General features: G+C 39.6%; 1 protein-coding gene across 2 annotated transcripts in view; it reads right to left on the reverse strand.

Annotated features, from left to right (window-relative positions):
* MYOM2 (myomesin 2) overlaps positions 1-13,522 on the reverse strand; it is an 82,207-nt gene that overhangs the window by 31,586 nt on the left and 37,099 nt on the right. For both annotated transcript variants that reach the window (XM_066994811.1, XM_048051734.2), the window contains exons 16-20: positions 11,848-12,031; positions 6,232-6,406; positions 4,985-5,106; positions 2,750-2,937; positions 93-219 (exon numbers count right to left, since the gene is read on the reverse strand). In XM_066994811.1, the coding sequence (XP_066850912.1) occupies positions 93-219; positions 2,750-2,937; positions 4,985-5,106; positions 6,232-6,406; positions 11,848-12,031 (796 nt within the window). The remainder of the gene's footprint in view (positions 1-92; positions 220-2,749; positions 2,938-4,984; positions 5,107-6,231; positions 6,407-11,847; positions 12,032-13,522) is intronic.

The raw sequence follows: 13,522 nt of genomic DNA on the forward strand, positions 1-13,522 counted from the left end.
AAGACATCCAGCAGTTCGGCTGGAGTATTACAATGTCTGTGTTTTAAGGACTTTATATTAAATTTAAATCCATGAGAAACTAATTAACTTACCAGGTTCTGGCATAGTCCAAGCTTTACACTTAAAATGCTCACTAGGATCTGAAGGTTGACCTATTCCAACTATATTTGCAGCAGCAATTTTGAATTCATAGAAGGCATCTTCTGTCAAATCCTCTACCTTTTTTGAGAAAATAAATTGATATTATCAAAAGCTATGATTTACCATGTTTAAATAAATGAAACACTTAAACAATGGCAAAATGTTTATTTTTAATTCATTATCAGGATTTACTGCTCTGCTTGGAGTACTGACAGGCTCTAATCTAGAGAATTTTACTCTTAAACCAAACACGCTATAGTGGTCTAGGCTGTACTTCCACATTTCTGCCACATCATCCTAGGAATAACAGCACTCAATGCATGGGCATGAGAGGCTGTAAAAGATTAGAACAAAGGTCCTGGGAGCCTCACACAATGAATGGCCACCAGCAGGTAATTAGGGAAGAGTGTTCTAAGATGAAATACCTTCTTTCACTACTTATGAATGATTATTCATAAGCCATTCACTTCAGGAAGAGTTCAAATGGTGTTTTGGCCTACAGAGGTTATAGTGGACTGAACAGGAGAGAGGAAAACAGGAAACTAAAGGAAAAGCCGATTCATTCAGTTCAGCAGTGTGCTGGTATAACACTGGGAAAGTCTCTCTTGCCAATTTTTTTCCGGCTTATGTGTCTTTTTCTTTACATTACCTACCATTACAAGATGAGGAAGTAAGTATGGAATCCATGCTATTCCTCTGCCAATGTCCCTAGTAAATGAACCTGGACTTTCCCAGTGAGTCTATCACCGCATCACCATCTCAGATTTTGAGGTCAAGGTATACAAGTTATAAGGCATGAGATTTTTGACACCCTGAGCACCTCATTCCTTTACCACACCACAATAAGCAAGTGTTCTGCAACTCAGTCCTCTGGGTAATTTTCCCAGAGTTCTGCTTAATTATATATCTCAAGAGAAAGATGCATCTGTGGTCAGTACATCTAGTAGCAGTAAATCTAGACTGGTTTAAATTTTCATGAATAAATAAACTATGACTATATTCTCTGGGAAAAGAAAAGAGAAAGGATTTTAGTGTGATATTTTTTATGGGAACAAACATATGATGAGATGGTTATCTGAGGCAAGACCAAAGCAAACAAAGTAAGCTAGGAAAAGCCAGGCAGTGATACAATTTAGATAGAATTTCCTGACAATAGAGAGCTATATAGTATAAATTACAAGAGACAACAACAGCTCAGCTTGTAAATATAGTTTTGAAAACCCAGATTATTACAGAAAGAATGTCTGTGGGTTCCCATAGAATTATTTAATCAGAGAAGGTTACACTTTAGTGATTTCCTGGTGCTGTACTGTGTATCTGAGGGCTTTGTCTGCTTGCAGTATCATAAATATTCTGTGCTACTAAAAACTGTCTTCCTTTTATTTCCCATCAGTATTTCAGATTCCAGTCCATCAAAATAATGTATGAAGACGCACCTTCAGGCACAAATACAGCTACTAGCAGGACTGAGATTTAAATATCATATTAATTAAATTCTGAATGGTTTCCCTTAATTTACATTACTCATTTGTTTACAAATGCATTAAACAATGAAAATATTTGGAAAGCATTGCTTAGCATTGCCTTTTTGAGCCTATCCTATCCACCCTTTTTTTATTTCTCACCATCCATGTTCCATCTGATATGTCAGAGATGCCAGTTATAAACTCAGTCAAAAGCATTCATACACCTGAGTATTGCCAACTGCCTTCTATGCATGAAATATTCTTACTGAGCTCATCTGAAGCATTTTCTACTTTAGCATCAAATTTCTGCTAAAGACCTACTTCTGCCCTGGCATTTATGGAAAAGTTAATGGCTTGCAAAGATAATTTTAAGAAGCATTTGGGGGAAAAAAAATCTGATTAACTTAATGTAGCAAGCATCATATTGATTTTATCATATTGATAATAAGTATCATATTGATATTAATTACTTGCTATATCCTATCTTACTAATCTTTCCTCTTGGAGGTTAACATCAGAAACTTCCTCTGTTAAAAAAACATTCAACACATAAGAGCTACCAGAAGTAATTTATTTCAAAACTAAAATTATTGATCTAGTACTCTGGAAAGGAGGATAGTAGGCATAATGGTATGTTTATCTATATACTCCCCTTTCCATTTGCAGGCAAAAGTTGAGAGAAAGAGCAGGGACCGTTACATTCCAGCCCATCTCCATTTCATTTTCATGTCTCCAGTTCTACAGACAACATGGTAATCTGTCCTGCTAAACGCTTCTTCCATCTTTTCTCTGCAAGTTATTACAGTGGTGATACACATAGTATTCATTAATGAATACAGTTTATGAAGCATTCCATAGCTTATCTTGTCCTTTGTAAGAAATGTGCTTCACAACTATTTCTTCAAAAGTTTCCTCATCTAGATGGAAGTATTGGTCTTTGAATTTCATAGCAACAGATGTCACTGATTTATGGTATCTCCAGCCCAGTTTTTAGGCTTGTTGCACTCCAAAATACACTGTGGGAGGGCCTGTTTGTATTGCAGTAAATAAACTTTAAATAATTTATCTGTAAGAAAACAGAACTCTGCCAAAAGCAAAGAAATAGCCCAAGTCCAGGAAGCTAAGGATTAAAAAGTACCAACCGTATAAATTGTCCGGGTAATAAGGGAAGAATTGACTTCGTGCCAGTTTTCATGGTTAGCTTCCCGTTTATCCATATAATAACCAAGGATTGGGGAACCTCCACTGTACTTCGGTGCTTTCCAGCCAAGAGTCATTGAATGACCATCACAGTTCAGAAGCGTAATACCATGAGGATATGATGGGCAAGCTATAAAGAAATAAACATCCTGAGAGTTAGGACAGTCTAAAACACTGCAGTGTAGTTCTAAAATTGCTAACAAACATTAATTTTGTCTCCAGGCATAAATGTGGAAGCTCCTGTATGAAACATCTGCCTAATGTGCTGCCCTCTCAGGAGACAGTAAGAAGGAACAGATGAAGATCTTCAGTATTGGAAACAGTAATGTCAGCAAAAGTGTCTCCAGACCAAATATTATGCTGAAAGATTGAAATGGCTCAGAAGACATCTTCCTGCTAAGAAGCAAATAAACTAATCAAATTTTGGAATGCATTAAGAATTAATCAATAAAAAATGGCTATGAACTTAAATGAAATAAAGTCATATGACTGTCTGATCTATGGCTTTCATGTTTTTCCTCCTATCCCCATGTTACAAGCCTACTATAGACAAAGAGCGCTATCTGCCCTTTAAGGAATAGAAAATATTTAGGCTTTCATTAGCTTAATCTATGTTAGACAGAAAAGACATTTCTTTCATGAGTTTACTCCCACCTGTGGCAGAAGCATAAATTCCATGTAGGCAGCTTCCTATAAAGAGAAGTGTTTTCCTGAGCTGCTTTTTAGACCTATCGAACTGGCAAACACCCTTTCTAGCAAGCACCATTTTGTATTTGCTGTCTGTGTATGACAGTTTGCCAGAAGACATGCCTTTCTTGCCCTGTTGTGCTACAGTCAGTACAGCCTAAGGTCCTGCACTTAAAGCTCACCTGATCTTTTCAGTTGAATTGCCAGTATAACTTGAGACAATGTGACTTTCCTCATGTAGAAGAGAGTATGTTAATAGAGACCTTGACACAGACCCTGATCTTCTAGCTGTACTAGTGATTAGCATGAAAACGGATAATAATCAGCAGAAATGGTCTTTTTGTTCTTTTTTTTTCAAGCGTGGTGTGACTTTCAGAGGCCATAAAACATGGCCTTTGCAATTACTAGCACTTTGCAACTAAGAATGAACACAGCAAACTCCATAAACATCCTTAAAATAATACCGCAGAAAGATTCTTTCCATGCAAATGTAAGTCACTTATAAATAGCCGTGCTAAATTCCTGTTAAGGCTACTGAAACGGATTAAAGCCATTCACATCCCATAAGTGTTTATAAGATCCATGTGCTTTGTGTTTGGTGACATACCCCATGCAACTCTCATTTTCAAAACACATAGTGACAAATCAAAAGGTGTGAATGCATTTATGACTGGGTGACAGACATAGAAGTGTTTGTGTCCCACCTACCCATATGAGACACACTTCGTCCTAAAAAAATTGAAGAGTAGGTTTGTCAGTAACATCTCATTCAGAGTTAAGAAGGCATCCTCTAAGAGCTATTCTGAATTATAAATCTTTTAAAGGATTATTTCTGACAAGGATGTTTGTTGGTTATCTTCTGTAAGATATGGCGGCTATTCAGGGTGTGGGAAGTTGTTCCATTTTAAGTTTTTCAGTAAGAAACTGAAACTATGCAGAAATGAAAGTTGGACAACAGAAGCCCAGATCTGTGTTCTAAATATTTTTCAGCCCTCCACTCAGCACATATTATTCCCATTGAAGGTAGAATAGTGGATTGTTCATACGCTGAAATTTTGTTTGCAGGGCACAAGTGCAGGTAGACTGTTCTCTGATCTAGAGCAGCCTAATGCAATTTTCTGTTTGGTCCAGCCACACAGTAATGAAGTTTCCTAGAAGTCTTCTAAATGGAGCAAATGCCATACTAAATTGATTTTCACCACTCCAGGTCACTCAGAATCTACTGTCTTAATCAAGTTTATTTCTTACAGCTGAGGAGCCAAAGGCAGACTGAGCATTAGAGTGAATCTGACCCAATACTTCTAATAGACTTTATGAATAGCATTTTTTTTTACATCATCTTTTCTCTGTAGAACAGTTACATGCCAGAGCATAAACTTCACTGAGGAGATGTGCTCCATGGCTACAAAATAAGACCAAAGGTGCTAGTTGCTGAAAATAGGTCACTCATCAAAGAAATGTGAGACTGAGTTGCGTAGAATCTTACTTACTGAGGGCTGCCTGTACTTTTATAGCCTCTGACTCCTGTGAGTTTTCACTGAATCCTACAGCATTCACAGCTTTCACACGGAAGATGTACTGCTCACCAGTTTCTAAACCATGAACAACAAACCTGGGTTAAACAAAAAAAAAAAAATCGCATCACATATTAGCATGGTTCTGATAAGATATAGTCTGCTATAACATGAAATCTTGGTAACAATAACTCAACTTCATGAATGCTTCACAAAGGAAAATATTTCCAGGAGGAAAACTGAAATACAATCCTATGAGTTAGTACAATATAATTGGATGGGGCACTGGAACAAAAGTTATAGGACTCATATTAAATGGATAGTGCTGATCTACTGGGTAGCATCATGTAAACTATAGTACATTTCATCTGAACTTTGGCTTGAAAAACTCCAATCTATTCCTTTTTCACTTTATTTTCATATTAACCACCCAAAATAGCTTTCAGTTATATTCTGAGGTTCTGGGCAATTACTGTCACATCAGAATAGTCAGAACTATCCTATTGTAGGATGTGTTTACCTATGAATAAATTAAATGTTTTTTCTTATTTTTATGCTGTCCCAATCCCTTTGACCAAGGACTTTTCTGCTTCTTGTGCTGCCCTGCCAGCGAGGGGGCTGGGGGTGCACAAGGAGCTTGGAGGGGACACAGCCAGGACAGCTGGCCCAGGCTTACCAAAGGGATGTCCCACAGCATGTGGCATCATGGTCAGCAATAAAAGCTAGGAGTGTTGGCCAGAGAGGCTGCCATTGCTTTGGGACAGGCTGGGCATTGGTCAGCAGGTGGTGAGCAACTGCATTATGCAACACTTGCTTTGTACATCCTATTATTATTATTATTATTACTATCATTATAATTTCTCTTTCTTTTCTGTCCTATTAAACTGTATGTATCCCAACCAACAAGCTTTTAATTTTTTTTCCTCCTGATTCTCTCCCCCATCCCACTTGGGGGGGAAGATGCTTAGCTGCCTGCTGGGTTAAACCAAAACAGTCCCCTCTCCTTCTCATATGCTTTCTCAAGTGCACCAGGTTTGTTCACCCCAATGGGAAGTCTGCCCAGCAGTCTGAAAAAAGTCTAGCTCCAAGAATCTGCAGACTATTTTTCGTCTCATTCATTCAACATCCACCTCCCATGATAACACCATTGCTTAACACATAAACTGGATTAAAATTAACTACAGTTTTCAAACCTCCCCAAAATACAGAAGTATTGTCAATACCTGTTATATTTAATAGGTTTATGGTTACTAGGTTCCCAGTGATTTGATCCCACCACAGAATAGTCAATATAGTAGCCATACAAATCCTCTTCATGTTTTGGTTTATCCCATTGAACTACAACTGATGTTTTTGTATTCCTTGTGGCCACTACTCGACCAGGTGCAGATGGAACAACTAAGAAAAAGAGAAAGACATGTACTGTTACGGAACACATCAAAGTAAAAATAAGTAGATACAATGCTGCATGCTGTTACTATGTTTAACCACTTTAGCTATGATTTATCCTACCATGTCAATATTGCTATATGATTTATATTTTAGTGTATTTGTTTTGCTAAGTCACTTTTCTCGATATTTCTATATGAATGCTTATAAATATATTTATTTTTCAATTTCTTTAATTACAGTAAACTTAGTCTAAGCTGCTAGGCTTCCTACAAGTCTGATTTTATACAGGTTTTCTGAAGTGTGAATTATAAGGGAACATATTTTCAAATATCAGTGTGGATAAAGGCATACAGGTATGAAAATGCTCTCTCAAATATTCTTTCTCAAATATGAAGTTTATATATAGTTCCTGTAGCACTACTGCATCAGTAAAAAATGCACTTAAACGGTAAAGGTACAAATATCATGAGAGTTAGGAAATACCACCTGTCAGTCAACTAATGATGATGGCAATTCAGAAAAGGCAACTTTTCAGGACAACTTCAAGCATATGTTTGAATGCTAAGTGGTTAGCTAAACTTAGCAAGATGGATTTCACAGAAGCATAGGAACATTGGTTAGAAGGGATCTTAGGGGATCACCTAGCCCACCCCGTCACCTGGTGAAACTATCACCAGCACTAAGCCAGATCAGTCATGGCTTTGTCTGAGTCTCACAAACTTACGACAATGGAGATTTCACAGCTTTCCTGCATAACCTGTTCCAGCATTGCACTATTGCACCTTTTTCACCAAGAAAGTACTGTCAAACCTTAATCTTCTAAACTACAGTTTATGGCCGTTGCCTTGTATTTCGTCATCTGGCACTGCTGAGATCAGTGTGGTACCATCATCTTTTTAAGTGACCACCCTAAACAAACCCAGCTACCTTGACCTCTCTACAGGTCACAACCTCTGGGACCCTGGCCATCTTGGTTGCTATCCACTGGAACTCTTGGTCAGTCCCAAAAGAATACTTACATACTCTTATAATGTATAAGTACACAGTACAGCAGTAAGGCTGTAATATCAAGTGGGAAGTGGGTTCAGCTTGAGATAAAGGTACCTATGTTAAGGAGTTTATGTGTCTACAAGCACATGTTCTTAAGCTGGCATTATAGTCAAAGTTCTAGGGCTTAATTCAGTTACCCAAATTCAGTTACTCAAATTTCATAGCCTCTGGGTAAGGATCAAGGGACGAACGAATAAAGGGGATGTCGTTGTGGGAGTCTATTACAGACCGCCTGGCCAGGACGATAGCGCCGATACATTATTCTTTACAGAACTAAGAGAGGCCTCGAGATTAACTCCCCTTGTCCTTATGGGGGACTTCAACTTGCCAGATGTTAACTGGGAGTGCCACACGGCTGACACGAGCAAGTCCAGGAGGTTCATGAAGCACCTAGATGATTTCTTGGTGCAGGTGCTAACGGAGCCAACTAGGAAAGGTGCCCTCCTAGACCTGTTGCTAGAAAACAGAGAGGGTCTGGTGGGAGATGTGGTGATTGGTGGCCGCCTTGGTCAAAGCGACCATGAAGTAGTTGAATTCAAAATTTACGGTGACAGAAGGAAAAGTGCCACCAAAACCTCATCCCTAGATATGGGGAAAGCGGACTTCAGGCTGCTCAGGGAACTAGTCAGCAAGGTCCCCTGGGAAACTGCTCTTGAAGGCCTCGATGTCCACCAGTGCTGGTCATTCTTTAAACGATGCCTCCTAGAAGCACAAGATCAAGCAATTCCTAAATATCGCAAGTCAGGCAGGCGGGGCAGGAGGCCGGCGTGGCTGACCAGGAACATTCTAATGGAGATTAGGCGGAAACAGAGAGTGTTTCGCTACTGGAAGGAGGGCCAGGTGTCATGGAAAGAATACAGGGATGCTGTTCGTGTTTGTAGGCAGAAAATTCGTGTGGCCAAAGCACACCTAGAGTTGAAGCTGGCTGTGTCTGTGAGAGAAAATAAAAAGGGCTTTTTCAGATATGTGAATGGAAAAAGGAGAACTAAAGAATACATAGGGCCGCTCCTTGATAGGGAAGGTCTCCTCACAGACAATGACATAGGCAAAGCAGAGACGCTTAACGCCTTCTTCGCCTCTGTCTTCAATGCCGATGATGGGCTTCGGGACCCAGGGTGCCCTGAGCTAGAGGACCGGGACGGTGGGGATGACAAACTCCCAACCGACCCTGAACGTGTGCAGGATTTGCTACTCCACCTGGATCCCTACAAGTCCATGGGTCCGGATGGGATTCATCCCCGGGTGCTGAAAGAGCTGGCGGACGTCATCGCGGAACCTCTCTCAATTATTTTTCAACGATCCTGGGAATTTGGAGAGGTCCCGGTAGACTGGAAGCTGGCAAATGTTGTGCCGATTTACAAGAAGGGTCAGAAAGAAGACCCTAGCAATTACAAGCCTGTCAGTTGCACGTCAGTGCCTGGTAAAATCATGGAGAAGATGGTTCTCGAACTTATTGAGGCTCACCTGGGGGACAAAGCAGTCATTGGTCCCAGCCAGCATGGGTTTGTGAAGGGCAGGTCCTGCCTAACTAACCTGATTTCCTTTTATGATAAGATCACCCGTATGATGGACCAAGGGAAACCAGCTGATGTGATTTTTTTGGACTTCAGCAAGGCTTTTGACACGGTTTCCCATAGGATCCTACTGGACAAAATGTCCACCATACAGCTAAATAAAAACATCATACGATGGGTGAGCAATTGGCTAACGGGCAGGGCCCAAAGGGTTTTGGTAAATGGGGTTGCGTCAGGCTGGCGGGCGGTCACCAGTGGGGTCCCTCAAGGCTCCATTTTAGGGCCGGTACTTTTCAATATTTTTATAAACGATCTGGATGTAGGAATAGAAGGTATTTTGAGCAAGTTTGCTGATGACACCAAACTTGGAGGAGTTGTGGACTCGAATGAGGGTGGAAAGGCCTTGCAGAGGGATCTGGATAGGTTGGAGAGCTGGGCGATCACCAACCGCATGAAGTTCAATAAGAGCAAGTGCCGGGTCCTGCACCTGGGACGGGGAAACCCTGGCTGCACATACAGACTGGGCGATGAGACGATAGAGAGCAGCCTAGAAGAGAGGGATCTGGGGGTCGTGGTAGACAGCAAGTTGAATATGAGCCAGCAGTGTGCCCTGGCGGCCAGGAGGGCCAACCGTGTCCTGGGGTGCATCAAGCACGGCATCGCTAGTAGGTCAAGGGAGGTGATTGTCCCGCTCTACTCTGCGCTGGTGCGGCCTCACCTCGAGTACTGTGTGCAGTTCTGGGCACCACAGTATAAAAAGGACATGAAACTGTTGGAGAGTGTACAGAGGAGGGCTACGAAGATGGTGAAAGGCCTGGAGGGGAAGACGTACGAGGAACGGCTGAGGTCACTGGGCCTGTTCAGCCTGGAGAAGAGGAGGCTGAGGGGAGACCTCATCACAGTCTACAACTTCCTCGTAAGGGGGTGTCGAGAGGCAGGAGACCTTTTCTCCATTAACACCAGTGACAGGACCCGCGGGAATGGGGTTAAGCTGAGGCAGGGGAAATTTAGGCTCGACATCAGGAGGGGGTTCTTCACAGAGAGGGTAGTTGCACACTGGAACAGGCTCCCCAGGGAAGTGGTCACTGCACCGAGCCTGTCTGAATTTAAGAAGAGATTGGACTGTGCACTTAGTCACATGGTCTGAACTTTTGGGTAGACCTGTGCGGTATCAAGAGTTGGACTTGATGATCCTTAAGGGTCCCTTCCAACTCAGGATATTCTATGATTCTATGATTCTATGATTCTATGATTTACTACCATTTTAGAGCATCTGAGCCTTCTTCATGGAGTTGGCAATATGATTCAGGAGATACTGAACACCTGCACCCCTCTGAAATGGCAGACTGAAAGCATTTCAAAAGTTACTAATGTCTGCTTGGGCAACTGAACTGAGCCTCGGATCAGTGGTTGGTACAGTGTTTGAAATGATTCATCTCACCCTGACGTAAATGCCCCATAGCTGGTCAGCCAATTTATTCTCCAGGCTCCACTCACTGCAGTGAAAGGAGACACATCCCAAGCACCTGAAGATGCCTACATGGAGATACTTAAATCTGGATGTCAATCTCAAATTGCATCCACTTTTACCACTCAAGTCAATTGTCTAGTACTAAGTGTCATTTTGGATGGCCTAGCATACCCTTTCTGCCCTCTAGTTTCTGCTCAAGAGAGAGAGCCACCCATAACTCATGTGTAATGTTTGGCAGCCCCATGAAGGTGTCTCAGCTACCCTCAGGAATGTCAAATGGCACTGTGTGCCAGCAACTAAATGAAGCCATGTGTGTCTGATGCATTTTAGCTCAGGTGGTTAACTCCATCTCTGAAAGTACTCCTACAGTTTCTCTTTAAAATAGAATCTTCTCTTTCTGCTTTCAAGTATGACTACAATTTATTCAAAATGTTTTTTTGTGTGTTAACCCCTAAGGGGTAGTCTATTTTCTGTACTAAGTTAAATAAATACAGTATTTTTCTTCCCCACCTTGGGGAATGTTGAACAGTTTAAATAATTTATATGCATTAATGAAACATCAAATCAAGAATACATAAAAGAAAAACATAATTTTGTTTCATTTTGCATAGCTACAGATCAAGCTGAAGGCAGTGGGCTACATTTTTTAAAAATTATGATAAATATTAAGAAGTCTACGTCTAGCAATATTTAGTGAGCTATGGGCATATCAGATACTGTATTCATTTCTTACATTTCTAGCAAGTGCACTAATAAGATGTGCTCTGAAAGTGACAGCTGTCAATACATGAGGCTGTTATCTGTGACCTTTGCTAAATTGCAAAAGTACATTAAATATTTGAACAACGCATTGAATAACCACTCCCTAAATTTTCATTTGTGTACTTGAATGTGGCCCTGAAATAAACACTTCATTTTCATTTGGAATTTTACCACTGAATATGAAGATGTATCTTCCCCCATCACTGAAATCTACTCATCTGCATGCCACAGGAATTCTGCACCAACAGTAACTTGCAACTTAGAATACTAAGGAAGAAAGGAAAGGCTACTTTATCTAGCTAAAAGTGTAGGGAATTAGGTAGTATATAATTACCTGAGCCAGACAATACAATTACCTAAGTTAGCAATTAACACATATTATCTTATTTTTTGAAAAGTCTTATTAGTAGAGCACTCTGAGGAATGACTAACTAAAATTAATTTAACTTTTTAACAATTACTGATCTTAGGAAGGAGATTTATGATCATTATGAAAAATTTTGAATGTTTCCAAAATTTAACATCTTGGTATTTTTGAAATTCAAAATGAAATTGATTACTATTATTGTAATTACGCTAATCTAATTATAAGGAGAGTTCTCTATTTACATTTTGTACAACATCAATTGTATTTATTATTAATGCCTTACCAACAGTATCTTGTGGTTGAATAGGTTCTGTGATTTCAGATGGATCACTGATGCCATGCTTGTTTGCTGACAGAACTCGAAAGACATATGATTTTCCTTCTGCAAGGTCAAACACTGCATAGCGAGGAGATTTTACAGCAACCTGTGCATTGACTCTTTGCCAGCTTCCACTGCCAACCATGGACTAGGAAAAAAAAAAAAAAAAAAAGCTGCAAATCACTTCTGGGAACTGTCAAAAAGTGAACATATTGCTATATTGCATACTGTCATGAATTTGCTCATGAGCTAAAGGAGAAGGATCATTCTCAAATGCCTCACTTTAGCATATGCAAATTCTCATAGCTCATGCATTCAAATTCTCTACAATAAAGGTCTGAGTGCCTCACTGTCTCCCTGTCTGCCTAGACTTTGGTATATGTATTCTTGTACATACAGCTAACCTTCAGCTAGGGCCATGACTGTCACCCATGACTGGTACCAAAAGAGTTACTCTCATGTCCTGCAAAATTCACTTGAACACTCAAAGGTTGAGTATAAAGCAAAAGTCCTAATCCAGATTCAGCAAAAAGGTAGGGAGGGGGATGTTACTCTACTCACTGACATATCTTTATGTACTCTGTTATGTAAAGCTGTGTCTCTAAAGCATTCATCAAATGAAATAATTACTTCTGAATATTCTCTGTTGCACTGCTTTTGGTATAGTAGCTGAGCTAATTAGCATCATAACAATACATAGAAGAGAGCCAGCAAACCAGCACTCTGGGAGAATTATGTTGTCCATTAGATCCCCTGGATAATCTGTTGGCCCAAAACAAAAATTAGTCATGGTGTATTTCAGTGATTTTAGTAAAACTCAAGTGCCCACTAAACAGCTTAAATAAAATTACCTTCTGACACAGAAAGGTGCATAAAAATTAAATTTTCATAAGTTTTGGAACAGAGAGTCCATGAACAAAACCTGATAGACTGTAAACTTCTTACAGAAGAAGCAATGTTTCATGGGTCCTGTGAAACTACCCTGTATATAATGAGGCTTACTATAGATAAATAATGAAAAGGTAAACAGCTGGAGCCCATATATCAAGATCTTTTCTATAGATACTGAACTCATCTGCTGTTCTCAGTAGCAAAAAGGAAATGTAACATCCATTTTCTTCGTTAAACAGAAGATGGAATATATGAAAACAACATCATTTTGCCATATATTTTACTCTCTAGTATAAAAAACATTAATTTTTGCATTTCAATTTCACAGAGGCATGAATCAACATCACATTTTTCTCTGTAGTTTGATTTGATCTATCTGTTAAAGAATGCTTTAAAGGAACATTGCTATTCAGCATGGAGAACTCAGTTTCAATTTGTGTTTCTTGAGGCCTTTAAAAACTCTTTTTGTTCCTCAGCACTGAGACTTCTTTGTTTGAAATATATTAATTAGAAATCGTGCTTTCCTAAATTAACAAATGACTGTGAAAAGCAAAAAAATAAAAAGTAAAACAAAAAAAAATAATATTCACCTATGAACTGATTGGGCTATTCATATATATAAGCTATTTATATGCCAAAGGATTTTAGAGTCAGGTATTAATTAGTATAATGAACCTTTTTTTCTAATAATAGCCTTTTACTCCTCATTCTCAGTTTCCCTCAGTAAGTTTGGCATTTAATTAAGATT

The sequence above is a fragment of the Anser cygnoides genome, chromosome 3, assembly GCF_040182565.1.
Source record: "Anser cygnoides isolate HZ-2024a breed goose chromosome 3, Taihu_goose_T2T_genome, whole genome shotgun sequence".
In the NCBI taxonomy this organism is placed as follows: Eukaryota; Metazoa; Chordata; class Aves; order Anseriformes; family Anatidae; genus Anser; species Anser cygnoides.